We start from the raw sequence: 19,643 nt of genomic DNA, 5'->3' as shown, positions 1-19,643 counted from the left end.
AGGTCTCTGGGCCTGATCCGGTTGAACACTTGCATCAGTTTCTGGGCCGCTCGTTGCTGCTGGATCTCCTTCAGACATTTGAGAAAAGGGGGCTGAAGCTTGAACTCTCCAGGTTTGTGATCAGCTTGTGATCAGTTTACCCTCAAACACAGCTGCAGTGATGTGCTGCCATGGAAGTACTGCTGCCAGACACCAAGCACCTCCGGCCTGAAGGCTTTGACCACGTAGACCAGACCAGGCCGGAGCACATCCTGCTCCGCCCATGTGCACAGCACCCTGCAGCCCTGCCTCAGACCCCCGTCGAGAGAGCCCTCCGCACTCGAGAGGGGCTGCAGTATGGCCGACAGGCCCCGCGAGGCCCACGAGGAGATGCTGGTGGATCCCACATCACCATCAGAGGGAAGCTCCTCTAGCGAGTAGATGCTTACCTCTTCACCTCCTTTATGGAAATATGGAAATGCAAATCTGGAAAGAGCCATCATGAAACCCAAGTTCCTAAAGAGTGACTGCAAGGAGTACCGAGGATGGAGACGGGAGTGAAGGGGATGCTGGTGGCCAGTCTCATCAGGTTGTTTCGCTCCACAGCTGCAACAGAAAGGTGTCAGTGAGAGATGCTATCAGCACAAGCATCTACCCAACACAACCATACCTGAATAGTGTGGGTACAGGGTCTCCGAAGACTGGAACCAGGAACCTTTTACTGCAGGCAGATTAAAGAGGTCATACAAGAAGCAGAAGAGACGTGAGGAAAGATCGGAACTGTTGAAAGTACCTTCAGGAGCAGCCCCGCCTTGTAAACTAAAATGATAAAATAAAAGTAAGACGGGGAAGATTAAGAGATTATTGAAGTTATATATTAAAGTCGAAATCTAAAAAGCTTTGAGGAGAAAACACTTACGAAGATCTGCGGCTCATAGATGTGACCCAGCTTTTCCATTCTGAATGAGGTGGGCTCCACACATCCTGGAGGACAAGGACAGAAGACAAAGGTCCACCCAAACCATCGCTCCCTCATTGTAGCATCATTTCATTCAGTTGTACCTGATGAGAAAACGCTGTTTTCTGCATGATGTCCAGTGGCTCAAGATCTGCAGGAGCATCAAGATTTTCATTATTCTTTATCTTAAATAATTTAATCAGCTTTCTATCAGCTTTGACAAGAGAGGAGTTCAAGTGGAAAACTGCTTTCAGGGGTAGCTGGGCTAGGGTTAGGGGTTAGAGTTTAGGGCTAGGGTTAGGGGTTAGGGGTTAGAGTTTATGGCTAGGGTTAGGGGTTAGGGGTTGGGGTTAGGGTTAGAGCTAGGGTTAGGGGTTAGGGATAGGGGTTAGGATTAGGGGTTAGAGTTAGAGTTAGAGTTAGGGTTCAGGGTTAGGGGTTAGGGTTCAGGGTTAGGGGTTAGAGTTAGAGTTAGGGTTCAGGGTTCAGGGTTGGGTTAGGGTTAGGGGGTTAGAGTTAGGGTTCAGGGTTAGGGGTTAGGGTTCAGGGTTCAGGGTTCAGGGTTCAGGGTTAGGGGTCAGGGTTAGAGTTGGGGTTCCTTACAGAGCTGGCTGAGGCTGGCTGAAGCAGACCAACATTTAGCTTCTCCAATTGCTCTTCTTCTCCAAAACGCATCAGGCATTTTTGACTTTTATTGAGAAAAAAAATCCAAGAAGAGTTTTGTTTTAATGATTTTGCAGACTGTCAACATGAGATCAGTGAGATTTGCTGGGTTGTTACAGCAGGACTTTAATGTCCGTCTGCTGTTTGCTTTGTGGAACTGTGTCACATCCCACTGTGTGGACTCACCTCCTGGATCTTCACCGTCTTCCTGTTGTGACCTCTTCCTCTACCACTCACCTGAGCAAAGTCATAGGGTTCTGACCAATCTGAAGAAGAGGAATAAAGCATCTCCTTTGATCCTTTATAGCTTTAGGGTGATAATGTTTATTTCTATTAGAAACTAATTATGCACCCTCATTAAATGGATGTATGTTGTATCATTTATATTTCCTAGATTTCTAACGTGTGGACCTGCACACGGAAGTGTTCATACCTCTGCTCCTGCTGCACTGGAGAGATGCTTCATCTCTGAAAGTCCTCTTTGGACTCTGTGTGCTGGAGAAAGTGATGTTCTCCATGCTGGATGACAGAGACCTGCAGTGGCCGTAGGGGTGTCCTCGTAACACCCCCCCCCACTTGGATAACGTCCCCGCTTGTCTCCATTGGCTGGAAATTCTGGAGTGACAACGTGCTGCATTATCCTCTGGAACAAAGGCTGGATTTCCAGAACCACCACAAGGTGTGGACAGGACAGCACCAGCGCATCCTTCAACATTAGTTAGCCGCTCGTGTGTCAAGCCATCCTCATCCTCCTCCTCCTCTTCTTCCATTGATATTTCTTCCGGATTTGGAAGCAAATTTGGATCACACGTCCATAGTTTTGCATGCGATGAGTCCTGGTTCCAGGAGGACAGGTCCCAGGGCTCACAGGAGGTCTGATCAGCAGCGGCAGACTAGAATGAATCAAGACAAATATGCCAAAACTGAATGTGTGATGTAAACCTGCAGTCGTGGTTCGTTTCAAGATGCTGAGAAGTCAGCGAGACAGGGAAAGTGGTCTGATTACAGCAAGAATTAGATTATCTGAGATTATCTGGGTTAGGGCTAGGGTTAGGGGTTATGGGTTAAGGGTTAGGGTTAGGGTTAGAGGGTTAGGGTTAGGGGCTAGGGTTAGGGTTAGGGTTCGAGGGTTAGGGTTAGGGTTAGAGGGTTAGGGTTAGGGGCTAGGGGTTAAGGGTTAGGGTTAGGGTTAGAGGGTTAGGGTTAGGGTTAGGGTTAGAGGGTTAGGGGTTAGGGGTTAAGGGTTAGGGTTAGGGTTAGAGGGTTAGGGTTAGGGGCTAGGGTTAGGGGCTAGGGTTAGGGGCTAGGGTTAGGGTTAGAGGGTTAGGGTTTAGGGTTAGAGGGTTAGGGTTTAGGGTTTAGGGTTAGGGGCTAGGGTTAGGGGCTAGGGTTAGGGTTAGAGGGTTAGGGTTTAGGGTTTGGGTTAGAGGGTTAGAGGGTTAGAGGGTTAGGGGGTAGTCAATGCAGCGTTTGAGGAACCGCATGAGTTAAAGGTGCACTATGCCATCCTACAGGGTTTCAGCATGAGTCCCAAACAGTTGCCCTCAGTCTCCTCTCAAATACATTTAAAAAGTTCGGAGACAAAACAAGGGTGGTAAACATCAAAAAAACGCTGGGGGGACAGGTGGAGTATCTGCGAGTAGCTAGCAGGACAGAGCCCCGAACAACGTCTGATGACATGATGTAGTTTGGAACATGGCCACGTTATGACACGAGCAGAGAAAAGAGGCCGTTTTCTTTGGTGTTTACTTCAAATGACCACGGACGTGAGGTCATGCAGGATGACACAGTGCACCTTTAGACTGAACGCATCATGCAATACCGAGAAAGTTCCATAAATAATAAATAAATGTGCTTGATTAAAAACAGGAGGTTTGCGTACGAGCTTCATTCCAGCACACCTATAATGAAATGTCAGGATCTAAGGTCAAAGGTCTGAGTACCCCCTGCACGCTGGCCCATCCCTCCTCCTCGGGTCTTCCCACTCTGCCTCCCTTTGGGTCGATATGACGCTCCGGTGATGCACGCCTCCTCCCAATCACGCTGAAGTTCTTCAGCAGAGACAGTGGGCTACTTCTACAGGCCGTCACAGCCTGCAGAGTCAGACCATCTCTGTGGCTTTGAGTCCAGCTGTGGGGGTGGACGTGCCAGGGCACTGCAGGAGGCTGACACTGGGAAAGACGGACCTCTTCCTGGAGCTGACTGTCCGATGCAGACAGCATGGTCAGGGTGTCCACAGCCAGGGCTGACAGGTCTTGGAGGTGGCCCAGCTGAGAATCTAACTCTAACAAACTGTCCTGAATGAAGTTGACCTTCTCCGAGACCTCCTCCACCATCACATTCATCTCTTCAACCCTAGAGGGACACGATAAAGAAAAAGATGGAACATTGACTGATTGATTCATTGGAGCTCCTGTTTTTGTCCTGCAGCCAGGAACCAGAATTAAATCCATCAACTGTCCATGTACAAATCAGTACATCAGTCCTGGACTAGGCCCTGGCCCAGACCCTGAACCTGAACCCGGACTGTACCCTGGCCCAGACCCTGGATCTGACCCTGGACTGTACTCTGGATCTGACCCTGGAAAGTACCCTGGCCCAGACCCTGGATCTGAACCTGGACTGTACCCTGGCCCAGACCCTGGATCTGACCCTGGAAAGTACCCTGGCCCAGACCCTGGATCTGACCCTGGACTGTACCCTGGATCTGACCCTGGACTGTACTCTGGATCTGACCCTGGACTGTACCCTGGCCCAGACCCTGGATCTGACCCTGGACTGTACTCTGGATCTGACCCTGGATCTGACCCTGGAAAGTACCCTGGCCCAGACCCTGGATCTGAACCTGGACTGTACCCTGGCCCAGACCCTGGATCTGACCCTGGATCTGACCCTGGAAAGTACCCTGGCCCAGACCCTGGATCTGACCCTGGACTGTACCCTGGATCTGACCCTGGACTGTACTCTGGATCTGACCCTGGACTGTACCCTGGCCCAGACCCTGGATCTGACCCTGGACTGTACTCTGGATCTGACCCTGGGTCTGACCCTGGACTGTACCCTGGCCCAGACCCTGGATCTGACCCTGGACTGTACTCTGGATCTGACCCTGGACTGTACCCTGGCCCAGACCCTGGATCTGAACCTGGACTGTACCCTGGCCCAGACCCTGGATCTGACCCTGGATCTGACCCTGGCCCAGACCCTGGATCTGACCCTGGACTGTACCCTGGATCTGACCCTGGACTGTACTCTGGATCTGACCCTGGACTGTACCCTGGCCCAGACCCTGGATCTGACCCTGGACTGTACTCTGGATCTGACCCTGGGTCTGACCCTGGACTGTACCCTGGCCCAGACCCTGGATCTGACCCTGGACTGTACTCTGGATCTGACCCTGGACTGTACCCTGGCCCAGACCCTGGATCTGACCCTGGACTGTACTCTGGATCTGACCCTGGATCTGACCCTGGACTGTACCCTGGCCCAGACCCTGGATCTGACCCTGGACTGTACTCTGGATCTGACCCTGGACTGTACCCTGGCCCAGACCCTGGATCTGACCCTGGACTGTACTCTGGATCTGACCCTGGATCTGACCCTGGACTGTACCCTGGCCCAGACTTCAAAGTGTCCCTATTTGTCTAGAGAGCTCTGAAGGGTCTTGGGCCTGGATACAGTTCAGATTTTCTTGTACTATATGAGACATCCAGATCCCTCAGATCCTCAAGAGGAGCTTTCAGGGTTCCAGAGTCACAGACAACCCAGGTAGGATGTACCGCACCTGTGCACTGCTGTCTCACTCAAGTCTTTAAATCAGTCCAGAAACTGTATCATTTCCTTAGACTTTCACGAGTGATAATATGTCCTACTTGAGCTATTTTGACAGAGCTTTTATGATGCATTTCTTACTTTCTAAGACCCTAACCCTTGGAAAGTGTCGGGAATCGTCTTGTGTCTATAGGAATAAGCTTGTCTTGTCTCACTCCGGCGTTTTTCCGTTTTTTCCGATACGTACAGACAAAAGTGATCCATCAGACAACGTCTATCAGAACCTCTGTTTTCTGTATTTGGACCACGCCGCTGTGGAGCCATGTACCAGCCCAAAGAAAGGAAAGAAGAGGGACTGGGCCAAGCCAGAGCAAAGAGGAAAGATGGCTGCCTGTTAGCCCCACAGGTGACAGCAGACAGTTAACAGGAGCTGAAGAACCGTCGCCATGGCGATGTGACTGCTGGGGAAATCCAAACACAGCAGATGGCGAAATGAATTCCTGGTAATCAAAGTTTCTGGGAATGTTGGAGGAGACAGGCCAAGTGTCAGGCAGACAAACTCATTGTGGCTAGTTAATATAGTTTGGGAAGAAGCTTGAGAAGTGAAATATCAGAGTTGAGTTCTCTGATATATACAGAATAAAAAAACAGATGTCAGTGCCGTTCACTCAGGCTGCAGAGAAAACAGCACTAACCTCTCGGCTGTGGTTCTGATCCTGTTCATCTGGTTGCTGCTAGCGTCGTTGCTCTTCTCCTGGAAGTACGCTTCAACACATTTCTCCTCAAACTCGTGCAGCAGTTTTCGATCTTCACACCCCAGAAACAGCTCTGAGGGCACAGGAAGGCGGGTTTATTGGGTCGCACCAACACCTGAGCTGACCTGTTGTGTAGTTTGCTTTCTGTTGACGCCTCTTTGTGGATGAAATAACATTTAAGCATCAGCCAGGAGGAGGCTGAGTTATATAGAAGCAATTAAAATGACTTCTGTGAGTCAAAATCAGCCAATCAGAACCACCAACACAGCCAAATGATCTCAGAGGTCTCAGAGCTGCGACTCACTGAGCCCGGTGCCTCCTTCCTCCCCCTCAGCGGCTCCTCGACACCTCCTGCAGATGGTTCTCAGTAGCAGGACCACGTGGCTGAGGAGGACCATGGGAGGAGGCAGCCAGGGCCGGTCCTGGTAGGTCATGATGTAGCGGTAGCGGTTGTACTTCCACAGCTTGTTGGATGTAGCGGCCATGTCAAAGTAGATGTTGCTATAATCAAAGCAGACTGTGTTATATCAAAGCAGACTGTGCTACATCAAAGCAGACTGTGCTACATCAAAGCAGACTTTTAAAGCTCATTATTAGAGGATGTAAAAAACATACTTGACAAATGCAATCAGAATATTGACCATGATGATGTACTGAAGAAACATATAGACAGCCTGAAGGAGAGGGGAGAGGAAGGCCGCTGGGGGGCAGTGTTGCACACCGTCACACACTGTTAACACAGTGAGACCACAGTGAGATATTACGTGTGTGTGTGTGTGTGAGTGAGTGAGTCTTTGCTTCTTTAAATTGTTTTCCATCACAATTTAACAGACAAATGACTCCAAGCTGATTCTTGATCTGCTCATCATTCATTCATTCATTTATTTATTTTGAGGCAGCAGAAAGAGAAGCCTCCTGAGATGTGTGAGGAGCCACTTACCGTCCATCTCTGAGGCATAGACCTCACCATAAATCATCCAGTAAGGCTGGAAGACCACGTCCCGAGCCAGACTCCAGGAGGGCTCTGAGTTCGGGGACAGGATGGCCTTTCTGGACACGCCAAAGCTCAGCAGCACTATGGCCATCATCACCACGATGAAGAACATGTTACGGGTCTGAACAGGTGCAGACACAACAGACGGGATGAAAACACGCTTCTGAAAGCTGTCGGTGGTCTTCTGTTCAAACCCACCATCTTTGTGATGATGGTGAGGTAAGGCCCAGCATGCTGGTTGACAGCCAACAGATCCATGGACCTGATGAACCAGAAGATGAGATCCAGACAGTAGCTGATCCGCCCTGCTGTCCGGTAGGGCTCGGGATGCCAGCGCAAGGCCAGTCCAGCCAGAAAGAGAAGGATGGCCAGGAAGTCTGAAACGTTCCAATACTCAGAGAACCAAACCTTCAGCTTGTGGCTCAGTTTCCTCGGCTCAGACATTAGAACCTAATGAAGCAGCGGGATCAGGGTTGGGGACATGGTTGACCATATTTCAGCTGGTGTTGTGCTTCGGTTGGGGATCGCGAACCTCTCTGGTCTTCTCCAGCGCTGTGGACACCATGTACGATATAAGCAGCCATTCCTGAGCACTTGGCTGCTCCTCCATCTTTACCAGCACCACATAGGAGAAGAGCATCAGGAAACCCAGGTAGAACATCTGGAAGAGGAAGAGGGCAGCTGTGAAGGGACACACACATCTGCTGGACTTTTGTCTTGAACTCAGCAAATAAAACCAGTGTGTGTGTGTGTGTGTGCGTGTGTGTGTGTGCGTGTGTGTGCGCGTGTGCGCGTGTGCGTGTGTGCGTGTGTGTGTGTGTGTGCGCGTGTGTGCGTGTGCGTGTGTGTGTGTGTCTGCTCTCGTCCACCTACTGTGTGAAACCAGAATTTGACAACTGGTGCTGTGTAGAATTCCAAAAGTCTTTTCATCCAGGACAAAGAATTCCAAGTGGTCCAGGACGGATTTAGTGACCCAGGAGCAGGACTTTCTTGGAGGGGGACCGGGCCTCGTTCTGAATCCTGACCCGCCTGTGATCACAGTGGAAGATGAAGGCAGCCAAAGAGGATAGAGGTGAACGCATGTGCAGTCATCTCGGCCCTGGTGCGTTACCATCTGATCCGCTCGCTCCGGGGATGATTCTGACTTGGCCGGGTCAAGTCCAAACAGCATTGTCTCGTAGGACTGGGGCACGTGACACATCTCAGCCTTGCTCTTAAACTCCAGCAGCAGGATGGCAGGAGGCAGGATGAGGCTGAGGATGATCTGAAGGATGCAACAAGAACATCACCACGTGGTGGCCCACGCCGCCAGATGACCACAGGCAGCACACACGTCGACCGGCATGAGATCCGTCTGACCTTCAGAGAAGAGTTCTTCCTCATGTTGAGTGGACCCGACCACAGGTCCGTGAGCAGGGTCTGGGTGCAGGAGTGTGAGACGAACGGCCGGTGGCACGAGGAGACGGCCATCTGCAGACACGTGAAGTGGCTCCACGCCTCCATCTCGGAGGTCAACAGCTTCATGGCCATCTGCTCGTTCTGGTGGAAGGCCACATCCAGCAGGTCCACGGCCAGCTGTCCAAACTCACTGAGACAGGGACACAGAGGGACGGACTGGACTCATTACCGTCCACACACACACACACACACACACACACACACACACACACACTTACAGGGAGCACGTCCTGAGTCGCTCCGCGGTGCTGTCGTCCATGCTGCTCCGCCGGGCTTCAAAGGCCATGGAGCGGTAGAGTTGACAGGCTGCTGTGGCTCGGGCGAGTGCCTCTTCACCGCGTGGCCACAAGAACAGCGCCATCTGCTGGCGCTGCTGGAGCACGGCCCACACAAACAGGTCGTTGAAATTGAAGGCGACCAGCGGGGGGGCCTCGCAGGGGCCAGTGCTCGTCGTGTTCTGACGTCTGCTGACCGTTGGGAAGGCTTGTTGCTGCAGAGTTGGAAGGCAGACGAAGGTGTGCAACCCTTCATCTGGTTTGGCTTTAGCATAAGACTGAAGCTAGCCACCAGCCCGGGCCAGCAACAGCACCCCCCCAATGCTAGGTATGGTTGTGGTCCATGTTCAAAGACAGAGCGTTCTTCTGCGGCCCCTCTGAAGGACCCTCTCTGAGCGTACCTTAGAAGAATAGAGGAAACACCAACCTGGGGTTTGTAGGGCTGTGCCGTCCTAAAGAAATGCAGGTGACTCCTGCTGGAGTCCAGAACCAATCCGTGTCGCTGCTTTGACACAGCAGTCCAGCTTTCCCGTCTCCCCTTCTGGAGCATTCATTGTTTGGAATAAAGTGAGACCTAGTTTGTGGAGAGGAGCTCAAGGCAGCAGCGGATGGATCCTCACCTTCTTCTGCAGGCGGCTGTAAACGGCCCTGAAGGGCTTCCGTGTGTAGGTGCTGCAGTAGGCTCCTCCCATCAGGTACTCCATCACCAGGCCCACATCGATGATGGACAGACGGTACCCTTCAGGCAGAGACGTCTACATGCAAACACCCAGTAAATCAGCCACACGTGCCACCTACCTGGGCAGCATCACATGTATCAGCCTGAAGGTCACATGATCACAACTCGCCTGTTTCACATCTTCAACGAGGTGGCGGAGGAAGCGGTCCGTCTGCCCCCCCGACTGGGGCTGCAGGCGCGGAACCAGCAGCATCGATCACAGAGCAGACAAGTAACAGCAATAAGAGAGCGAGCGAGACATCACACATGAGCCCCGAGAGGGCGCCACACACAACAAGCCTGCTCGGGGCACCACTGGCCCGGAACCAAGCCTCTTTTAGAATCTGTGCTCCAGCAACAGGACACAAGCGTCTCTGGTTGTGTACAGGTGGCTCTGACCAGCAGAGGCAGCTCAAATGAAGAACACTCACAGTGTTATAAAGCTCCTCGAGACGATTGACAGTCAGGAAACGGCTCATGGTCATGCCGTTATCAATCAGCAGCTTCACAAAACCGACCCGGTCCATCACCAGAGCGTCCAGCAGAGCCTGCTCCAAAGAACCAACCTGCAATGAAGACAGACTATAGGATGGAGGCCCAACCTGGTCCAGTCAGAGACTGGAATAGAGCTTCCTGAAGTGGTCTGCTCTCTCAGACCTTCCAGTGCTGTCCAGACACCAGGATGTGTTTCTGAGCGAGATCGGCTCGGTTCCAGGCCAGCGTCATGCTCAGCTGTTCTGCAGGACCAGCTGTGGTGCCTGTCCACCACATATGAAGACAAGCTTGAGTACGTTGGCCGTTATTGACCTGCACAGGTTAAAATGTCCACTGTCCCCCCCAAGAGCAGAAAAGACCAACCCTTCAGAGCACTTGTCAGAATAGCTGCATCAGGCAAACCCAGGTCCTCTGATTCAGAGTCATAGACAGTTATCTGGTGGTCAGAGGGACAGATAGAGTCACACGCACGCACGCACACGCACGTGCACACACACGCACACACACACACACACACAGCTTTACCGACTGCCTGTGATCCATACACTGCTGCAGGAGACCACACAGCTCAGAGGCTTCTGAGCTCTCCACACCAAAAGCACTTTGGACCCTGATGAGGAGGTCATGTGTGAAGTCTGCATGTAGCTGCCTACAACATGAAACTGGAGTCACGCGCGGGACAAAGGTCAAACAGCCACAACACAACACAACACAACACAACACAACACAACACAACACAACACTCAATGGAGCTAACCTGTCTGTAGCCGTGTGTTTGTGTAAGAAAGCGAGCAGGTCAGCCGCCTTGCCGGACCCCTCAAACACAAACACAGGAACTGGGGGCACACTCTGAACACAGTCCAGCACCGCAGACACGATGTTAGGTCCCCCCTCCACCACCACACACACCACTGGCACCCCCAGCTTCAGCCCTAGAAACAAGGTGTTTCAGCAGGAAATACAGGGCTGAGTTAAAGAACTGCACACACACACACACACACACACACACACACACGCGCGCACACACACACACACACACACACACACACACACACACTGACGTGGGTGTATCTTCTGCTGCTGGATGTGCTTCTCCAGGCTCTTCCTGAGGCCTTGTTGGCATCCATGTTTTCCCACTGTTCCATCGTCCACCAACAGGAAGTGGGAGTGGAAGCCATTCAGACAGGCCCTCTTGCTCAGGGGGTTAGCAAGTGGTTGGTAGGGCTTGAATACCTGATCATCAGAACATCAGAACACTCAGCCTTCACAACACTCTAACCCTTGTCAGCGAATAAATGAGATGAAGAACTTCGGTGAATACCCACATCTCTTCCGATAAGGTCGGTGTTACTGTGGATGACTCCCCACGGTGTGATGCCAACGGTGTTCCTGCTCCTCAGGCTGTGGCTGCCAAAGGTTCTTACTGCCTCACCCACATATTTGGAGACACCTGCCCAAGAGGAGAATCCAAAAACAAAGAGCAGAATGAGGACGCATGGAAACACGAGATTCATCATTATTGCAACAGCAACAAAAAGGTAAAGGGGGGGGGGGGGGGCTCTGGCAGCCTTGGCCTCATGACTGAGACGGAAGTAACAAATGCATGGACTAACTTTTCAGCATCATGGTGGGTCAGTAGCTTCCTGATCTTTGAGATGTTCCTCAGGTGAAAAAAGGCACTTCTAGAGACTAATTTGATGTGTGAATTGGACAGATCTGGGACAAACCATCTAGAGGGATCATGTGATTTAATGTCTGTGTAGATTCTCAATCATCCAGGTCAGTTACCCAAGTAAGATCTCTGAATCCACTGGACCTGTTCGGGTTTTTCTGCATGCATAGATCTTACTTTGATCATGTGATCTAATCTATCCCTGAGAGGTTCAGGACCAAACACCATGACCTCAGTTTTTCCTGGGTTAAGGAGGAGGAAATTTGAAGACATCCAGGACTTTATGTCTTTAAGACAGGTCTGGAGCTTCACTAACTTCTCTGTCTCCTCTGGTTTCATGGATAAATAAAGCTGAGTGTCATCAGCATAACAATGAACATTTATCCCATGCTGCCGAATAATGTTCCCTAAGGGAAGCATGTACAAGGTGAAGAGGATTGGTCCAAGTACAGAACCTTGAGGAACTCCATGGCTAACCCTACTGTATGAGGAGGGAACACCATGGACATGGGCAAACTGGTATCTATCAGATAAGTATGATCTAAACCAGTCTAGTGCTGTCCCTTTAATCCCAATCACATGTTCCAGTCTCTGTAACAGGATGCTGTGATCAACTGTATCAAAAGCAGCACTGAGGTCCAGCAGAACCAGCATAGAGACCAGTCCATGATCTGAAGCTATGAGAAGATCATTAGTAACCTTAAAAAGTGCTGTTTCTGTGCTGTGATGAGCTCTAAAGCCTGACTGAAACATCTCAAACAGGCTGTTTCTCTGCAGGTGCTCCAGTAACTGAGTCACCACCACCTTCTCTAGAACTTTAGAGATAAAAGGAAGGTTGGATATTGGCCTATAATTTGCTAATACGTCAGGATCCAGTGATGGTTTTTTAAGCAACGGCTTAATCACTGCCACCTTGTAGGACCGGGATCCATAACCTGACACTAAAGAACCATTGATCGGGTCCAGGACAGAATAGAAGGGATACGTGGATCTAAAACACTGTGACTCTTGGTTAATTTGGCCACGGTGTTGAAAAGAAATCTGGGGTTGTTCTGGTTTTCTTCAGTTAAAGAAGAAAAATAGGCAGTTCTAGCCTTACGGAGGGCCGTTCCAGGCTAGATAGAGTTACCTCTTTGGCAAGAATACCATTCTGTATTCTTTTTCCCCTTTTTCTTGACCTCTTTATCCGTTTCAGGGTTAGCAGGACGGTGCTGAAGCCTATCATCGATTTTTATGCGTGCAGTTCATTTCAGGGTCCTCTGACAACATTTGATGGTTTGGTACCTTGCTCAAGGGTATCTCAACAGTGCTCCAAAGATGTCCTGGCATATGAACCTACCAGAAACCCTCACATGGTTTGTCCTCAGCAGCTTGAGAGCTCAAGAACCCTCTGCTTCTGGTACATGTTCAACCGCAGCACCAGACCAGCTCGAGAATGTGATTCAAACTATGAATCGGCTGATTTGGAAGAAAACAACCGACTCAAGTAGTGAAATAAAACCTTAAAACTACCATTTTCAATAGCTACATGAACATTAAAGAGACCTTCAGCTGAGGTTCTGTTGTGAGCACTAAGTCAGACAGGAAGTTGGAGAACTGAGCCAGGAACTCTCATTGTTTGGCACATCTGCTCTCAAGGTTGTCAAAGTGCCCCACTGAGCAGTCCACGATGTCACGGTTTCCTTCAGAGTTGGAGTCCGGTCACTCATATTTATGCTCATTTGTTCGAGGTTCGTGTGGAACAGAGCTGATCTGACTCTTGTCCATGTCCAACACGACCATGTTGGCAGATGCCTAGAACATGCTAACACCAAGAAGAGAGGCCCTTTAGGACGCTGACACGATATAAAGCCAGCAAGACTGACCCGTGCTGAACCGTGCTGACCTGTGCTGAACCGTGCTGACCTGTGCTGAACCAGGCTGACCTGTGCTGACCCTTGCTGACCTGTGCTGAACCAGGCTGACCTGTGCTGACCCTTGCTGACCTGTGCTGAACCAGGCTGACCCGTGCTGAACCATGCTGAACCAGGCTGACCCGTGCTGACCCGTGCTGACCTGTCGTGACCCGTGCTGACCCGTGCTGAGCTGAACCGTGCTGACCTGTGCTGACCTGTGCTGAACCGTGCTGACCTGTGCTGAACCGTGCTGACCTGTGCTGACCCTTGCTGACCTGTGCTGAACCAGGCTGACCCGTGCTGAACCGTGCTGACCCATGCTGAACCGTGCTGACCTGTCGTGACCCGTGCTGACCCGTGCTGAACCATGCTGACCCTTGCTGACCTGTGCTGAACCATGCTGACCCTTGCTGACCTGTGCTGACCCATGCTGAACCGTGCTGAACCATGCTGACCCGTGCTGACCTGTCGTGACCTGTGCTGAACCATGCTGACCCATGCTGACCCGTGCTGACCTGTGCTGACCCGTGCTGAACCATGCTGACCCGTGCTGACCTGTCGTGACCCGTGCTGACCCGTGCTGAACCGTGCTGACCCGTGCTGAACCATGCTGACCTGTGCTGAACCATGCTGACCCGTGCTGACCTGTCGTGACCCGTGCTGAACCATGCTGACCCGTGCTGAACCATGCTGACCTGTGCTGACCCGTGCTGAACCATGCTGAACCATGCTGACCTGTGCTGAACCAGGCTGACCTGTGCTGAACCATGCTGACCTGTGCTGAACCAGGCTGACCTGTGCTGAACCATGCTGACCTGTGGTGAACCATGCTGACCCATGCTGAACCATGCTGACCCGTGCTGACCCATGCTGAACCAGGCTGACCCGTGCTGAACCAGGCTGACCCGTGGTGGTGTGGCTGAATGAAAGGTGCCAACAGACGTGCCTGTACTGATGCCTTCGGTGAGGATCCAGGCCCCTGTGCTGAGGGCAGCCGCCATCAGCCCCCTGCTGAAGGCCTGCATCACTTTAGGGGGCAGGGTGAAGTTTTCTGAACCTCCCTGAATGCTCAGCAGTAACTTGGGCCGCTCCATCTGCCACTCCTTCAGCATCAGTTGGAGCAACATCTCAGCTTTTGTGTCCGCCGCCACACGAATATACTGCAAAGGAAAAGCCCCCTTTTTAATGTCATAGAAGAAAGACACGATCTTCCTGCCACAGCAAACCAAAACCACTAAAAGCTTGGAACGAGCTTCCCTTCTTCTGGGGCAACTGTCATGCAAAGGGCAGGTGTGTAGCTGTCAGAACCACCGACCTTGGCCCGGCACACTCGCGTAGCAGTGTCCTCAAAATCGATGGTGCCAAAAGCATCAGTGGGGCTGGCTTTGGTGTGGAGCTCTGTGGACCAGGTCTCAGCCTCCTCCAGACCAGGAGAGAGAGACAGGGGTGGAAGGAAGCCTCCCCAGGTGTGCTCCCCCATGAGCCGACCACAGCAACATCTGGACCACAAAGTTGGCAAATTCTTTGACACTTTTACACAAAAACGTTTGACCTTGTGGGTCAAGATCAGCCAGGATACTTTCAGCTGCTGTCCTGATACCTGGTAAACCCCAGAATATACCTGCAGTACTAAAAGGTACTATAAAGACAGTAATAAAGACAGTAATAATGAAGAGAGTAATAATAAAGAGAGTAATAATGACAGTAATAATAAAGAGAGTAATAATAGAGTAATAATGACAGTAATAATAAAGAGAGTAATAATGAAGAGAGTAATAAAGAAGACAGTAATAATAAAGACAGTAATAATGAAGAGAGTAATAATGAAGACAGTAATAATAAAGAGAGTAATAATAGAGTAATAATGACAGTAATAATTAAGAGAGTAATAATGAAGAGAGTAATAATAAAGACAGTAATAATATAGAGAGTAATAATGAAGAGAGTAATAAAGAAGACAGTAATAAGGACAGTAATAATGACAGTAATAATAAAGAGAGTAATAATGACAGTAATAATAAAGAGAGTAATAATGAAGAGAGTAACAATGAAGACAGTAATAATAAAGACAGTAATAATGACAGTAATAATAAAGAGAGTAATAATGACAGTAATAATAAAGCCAGCAAGACTGACCCGTAATAATGAAGAGAGTAACAATGAAGACAGTAATAATAAAGACAGTAATAATAAAGACAGTAATAATATAGAGAGTAATAATGAAGAGAGTAATAAAGAAGACAGTAATAAGGACAGTAATAATGACAGTAATAATAGAGTAATAATGACAGTAATAATAAAGAGAGTAATAATGAAGAGAGTAACAATGAAGACAGTAATAATAAAGACAGTAATAATAAAGAGAGTAATAATGAAGACAGTAACAATGAAGACAGTAATAATAAAGACAGTAATAATATAGAGAGTAATAATGAAGAGAGTAATAATGAAGACAGTAATAAAGACAGTAATAATATAGAGAATAATAAAGACAGTAATAATAAAGACAGTAATAATAAAGACAGTAATAATGACAGTAATAATAAAGAGTAATAATAAAGAGAGTAATAATGAAGACAGTAATAATAAAGACAGTAATAATAAAGACAGTAATAATATAGAGAGTAATAATAATGACAGTAATAATGACAGTAATAATGACAGTAATAATAAAGAGAGTAATAATGACAGTAATAATAAAGAGTAATAATGACAGTAATAATAAAGAGAGTAATAATGAAGAGAGTAACAATGAAGACAGTAATAATAAAGACAGTAATAATAAAGAGTAATAATGAAGACAGTAATAAAGACAGTAATAATAAAGAGAGTAATAATGAAGAGAGTAATAAAGAAGACAGTAATAAGGACAGTAATAATGACAGTAATAATAAAGAGAGTAATAATGAAGAGAGTAATAATGAAGACAGTAATAATAAAGAGAGCAATAATGAAGACAGCAATAATGAAGACAGTAGTAAGGACAGTAATAAAGACAGTCAGGAGCTGGACTTTACGTGTCCCCCGTCACTGGTGCATCAGAGTTTGGACAGTAATAATGAAGACAGTAATAAAGACAGTAATAATGAAGACAGTAATAATGAAGACAGTAATAATAAAGACAGTAATAATAAAGACAGTAATAAAGAAGACAGTAATAAAGACAGCCAGGAGCTGTACCTTACGTGTCCCCGTCACTGGTGCATCAGAGTTTGGACATTAATAATGAAGACAGTCACAATAAAGACAGTAATAAAGACAGCCAGGAGCTGGACCTTACGTGTCCCCCGTCACTGGTGCATCAGAGTTTGGACAGTAATAATGAAGACAGTAATAAAGACAGTAATAATGAAGACAGTAATAATAAAGACAGTAATAATAAAGACAGTAATAATAAAGGCAGTAATAATAAAGAGTAATAATGAAGACAGTAATAAAGACAGCCAGGAGCTGGACCTTACGTGTCCCCCGTCACTGGTGCATCAGAGTTTGGACAGTAATAATGAAGACAGTAATAAAGACAGTAATAATAAAGACAGTAATAAAGACAGTCAGGAGCTGGACCTTACATGTCCCTCGTCACTGGTGCATCAGAGTTTGGACAGTAATAATGAAGACAGTAATAAAGACAGTAATAATGAAGACAGTAATAAAGACAGTAATAATAAAGACAGTAATAAAGACAGTCAGGAGCTGGACCTTACGTGTCCCCCGTCACTGGTGCATCAGAGTTTGGACATTAATAATAAAGACAGTAATAATAAAGACAGTAATAAAGACAGCCAGGAGCTGGACCTTACGTGTCCCCCGTCACTGGTGCATCAGAGTTTGGAGGCTGTGTTTGGTAGCTAATGGTAGCTAATGAGGGCTACTGTGCAGCAGCAGGTCCTGCGGGTGTCCCTCTCAGCCCGTGAGGACATCATCTAATGTGTCTCTGTGAGCTTTGATACAGTTTACATCGTCTCAAATGCTGCTGGTTTCTGGTTTAATCCCGTCAGCTCTGGTGTGGTGCTGTCTGAACCGCTTCCAGGTCCAGGGGTCATCATGTCACTGTTTCTGTCCAACTCTGGACACGTCTGTCCTGCTGCAACAACATAGCAAAACCAGGAGAGTTTGAACCCAGATTGTACCTGATCAGGTTCTGGCACACTTGGCAAACAGGGTCGCATCTGGAAGAAAGAGGAGAGGAGGAGATGATTCAAGAATTCCCATCAGTTCCTGGAAGGAAGTGTCCATCATGTGTGTCCAGCAGTCGGAGCTGTGAAAGCTGCTGAGAACCAACCCATGAAACGGACCAGTCTGCTCATTCTACCTGTGAAGGTCTCGGGAGGAGGGGATGAACTTCACACAGTCCCTCTTGAAGAAGGTCTCCTGGGTCCAGCACCTCCCTGACTGCAGTCAAAAGAGAAGAGATTCCTGTTGAGTTCATCTTGTAGCCGTTACTCCGAGGAAAGCTGTGGTCTGGGACCTTCTCGCTGAAGCTCATTCTTGTGCCGTCGTACAGTATGTCCACAATTGTCCAGCAGGGAATGAGGACTGAGAGCTTCTCTGTCCCACCAATCTATAGTGGACTCGAGGGGACACGGGACAGTCAAACCGCCGTCCAGCCCAGCAGTGGGTTCTCCTCCTGTGGGGAGGTTCTCCAGCTCCGCTCGGTTTTCCCGTGCACATTTAACAATGGTGTTGCTCAGTGCAACAATGTTGTGAGGAAACATCGCCACATCCTTTTCCTGGGATTAGCACCAGCGGCCTGGTTTGGGTCGGACCGTGTAAACAGGGCTGTAAACTCCTGAAGCGGTTTAACGCTGTCAACGATTAGCTGTTACCAAAGGAGTCGGCCCATCTAAAGGACACACGGCCGTTAGGCCACAGTTCTGAACGAAGGTTAAGATGTTTAGCAAATGCATATTAGAGATTCGGTTTGTGAAGGAAGTAGATCGATAAACCATCCAAGGCTTCCTGCTGGGCTGTTAGCCAGCATTAACATGACATCCTTGCCTTTAGCTATTTGCTAAACAGATCATGAAACTGTGTTGTTAAACGTGTAAGTTCTTCCCCCACCAAAGCCCTGAGCACCAATGCTGATCCAACTTACCATGGTGGAACCCTGGTGGAACCCTGGAGACACATGCAGGAGCTTGAACTGAGCTCAACCTGCAACAAGGACTGTTGTGTTTCCCCTTTTATCAGTGTGGGTCCAAAGAGCAGCATTTTCCTTGAGGAGTTCACAACCTCCTCTTTTACCCACATTCCAGCTGTTGCCTCATTGGCTGTCCTGATCGGTGGACTATGGACAGTGTCACCCGTGAGAGGGTCAGGGTCAGGGTTAGGGTCAGGGTTAGAGGGTTAGGGTCAGGGTTAGGGTTAGAGGGTTAGGATTAGGGGGTTAGGTTCAGGGTCAGGGTTAGAGGGTTAGGGTCAGGGTTAGGGTTAGAGGGTTAGAGTCAGGGTCAGGGTCAGGTCAGGGTTAGGGTTAGAGGGTTAGGTTCAGGGTTAGAGGGTTAGGGTTAGGGTTTAGGGTTATGGTCAGGGTTAGGATTAGGGTCAGAGTTAGGTTCAGGGTTTAGGGTTAGGGTCAGGGTCAGGGTTAGGGTTAGAGGGTTAGGGTTAGGGGGTTAGGTTCAGGGTCAGGGTTAGAGGGTTAGGGTTAGAGTCAGGGTCAGGGTTAGGGTTTAGGGTCAGGTCAGGGTTAGGGTTAGGTTCAGGGTTAGAGGGTTAGGGTTAGGGTCAGGGTTAGGGTTTAGGGTCAGGGTTATGGTTAGGTTCAGGGTTAGGGTTAGAGGGTTAGGGTTAGGGTTTAGGGTTATGGTCAGGGTTAGGGTTTAGGGTTATGGTCAGAGTTAGGGTCAGGGTTAGGGTTAACCCTAAACCCTGAAACACACGAACGTCCTCACAACCTGAAGCTTTCACCTTAAGGGTTGAAAACAATGCTCTGTTCTTGTGCTGGTTTCCCTCTGAAGGCAGTCAGAGATGAATCCTTGGAGACGTTCCAACATCCACTTGGCTTCAT

General features: G+C 49.0%; 1 protein-coding gene across 1 annotated transcript in view; it reads right to left on the bottom strand.

The window, feature by feature from the left end:
• The window catches only part of trpm6 (transient receptor potential cation channel, subfamily M, member 6), a 22,837-nt gene extending 4,444 nt beyond the window's left edge, over positions 1 to 18,393 (bottom strand). Inside the window, exons 1-36 of the mRNA XM_029829601.1 lie at positions 18,102 to 18,393; positions 17,946 to 18,025; positions 17,764 to 17,802; positions 14,949 to 15,132; positions 14,580 to 14,793; positions 11,392 to 11,516; positions 11,128 to 11,299; positions 10,824 to 10,998; positions 10,592 to 10,715; positions 10,430 to 10,502; positions 10,229 to 10,329; positions 10,003 to 10,137; positions 9,702 to 9,761; positions 9,474 to 9,608; positions 9,281 to 9,394; positions 8,797 to 9,068; positions 8,480 to 8,708; positions 8,232 to 8,384; positions 7,994 to 8,149; positions 7,653 to 7,781; positions 7,319 to 7,570; positions 7,067 to 7,241; positions 6,742 to 6,856; positions 6,431 to 6,627; positions 6,067 to 6,199; positions 3,544 to 3,955; positions 2,034 to 2,493; positions 1,787 to 1,866; positions 1,541 to 1,625; positions 1,042 to 1,088; positions 899 to 963; positions 773 to 798; positions 650 to 700; positions 520 to 585; positions 141 to 439; positions 1 to 68 (exon numbers count right to left, since the gene is read on the bottom strand). The exon at positions 1 to 68 is cut by the window's left edge and continues 15 nt beyond it. Coding sequence (XP_029685461.1) covers positions 1 to 68; positions 141 to 439; positions 520 to 585; positions 650 to 700; positions 773 to 798; positions 899 to 963; positions 1,042 to 1,088; positions 1,541 to 1,625; positions 1,787 to 1,866; positions 2,034 to 2,493; positions 3,544 to 3,955; positions 6,067 to 6,199; positions 6,431 to 6,627; positions 6,742 to 6,856; positions 7,067 to 7,241; positions 7,319 to 7,570; positions 7,653 to 7,781; positions 7,994 to 8,149; positions 8,232 to 8,384; positions 8,480 to 8,708; positions 8,797 to 9,068; positions 9,281 to 9,394; positions 9,474 to 9,608; positions 9,702 to 9,761; positions 10,003 to 10,137; positions 10,229 to 10,329; positions 10,430 to 10,502; positions 10,592 to 10,715; positions 10,824 to 10,998; positions 11,128 to 11,299; positions 11,392 to 11,516; positions 14,580 to 14,793; positions 14,949 to 15,132; positions 17,764 to 17,802; positions 17,946 to 18,025; positions 18,102 to 18,119 — 5,219 coding nt within the window. The 5' untranslated portion in view covers positions 18,120 to 18,393. The remainder of the gene's footprint in view (positions 69 to 140; positions 440 to 519; positions 586 to 649; positions 701 to 772; positions 799 to 898; positions 964 to 1,041; positions 1,089 to 1,540; positions 1,626 to 1,786; positions 1,867 to 2,033; positions 2,494 to 3,543; positions 3,956 to 6,066; positions 6,200 to 6,430; positions 6,628 to 6,741; positions 6,857 to 7,066; positions 7,242 to 7,318; positions 7,571 to 7,652; positions 7,782 to 7,993; positions 8,150 to 8,231; positions 8,385 to 8,479; positions 8,709 to 8,796; positions 9,069 to 9,280; positions 9,395 to 9,473; positions 9,609 to 9,701; positions 9,762 to 10,002; positions 10,138 to 10,228; positions 10,330 to 10,429; positions 10,503 to 10,591; positions 10,716 to 10,823; positions 10,999 to 11,127; positions 11,300 to 11,391; positions 11,517 to 14,579; positions 14,794 to 14,948; positions 15,133 to 17,763; positions 17,803 to 17,945; positions 18,026 to 18,101) is intronic.
• Positions 18,394 to 19,643: the final 1,250 nt, after the last annotated feature.

The sequence above is a fragment of the Takifugu rubripes genome, chromosome 21 (assembly GCF_901000725.2).
Source record: "Takifugu rubripes chromosome 21, fTakRub1.2, whole genome shotgun sequence".
Lineage (NCBI taxonomy): Eukaryota > Metazoa > Chordata > Actinopteri > Tetraodontiformes > Tetraodontidae > Takifugu > Takifugu rubripes.
This window is presented reverse-complemented; position numbering and strand designations above follow the sequence as displayed.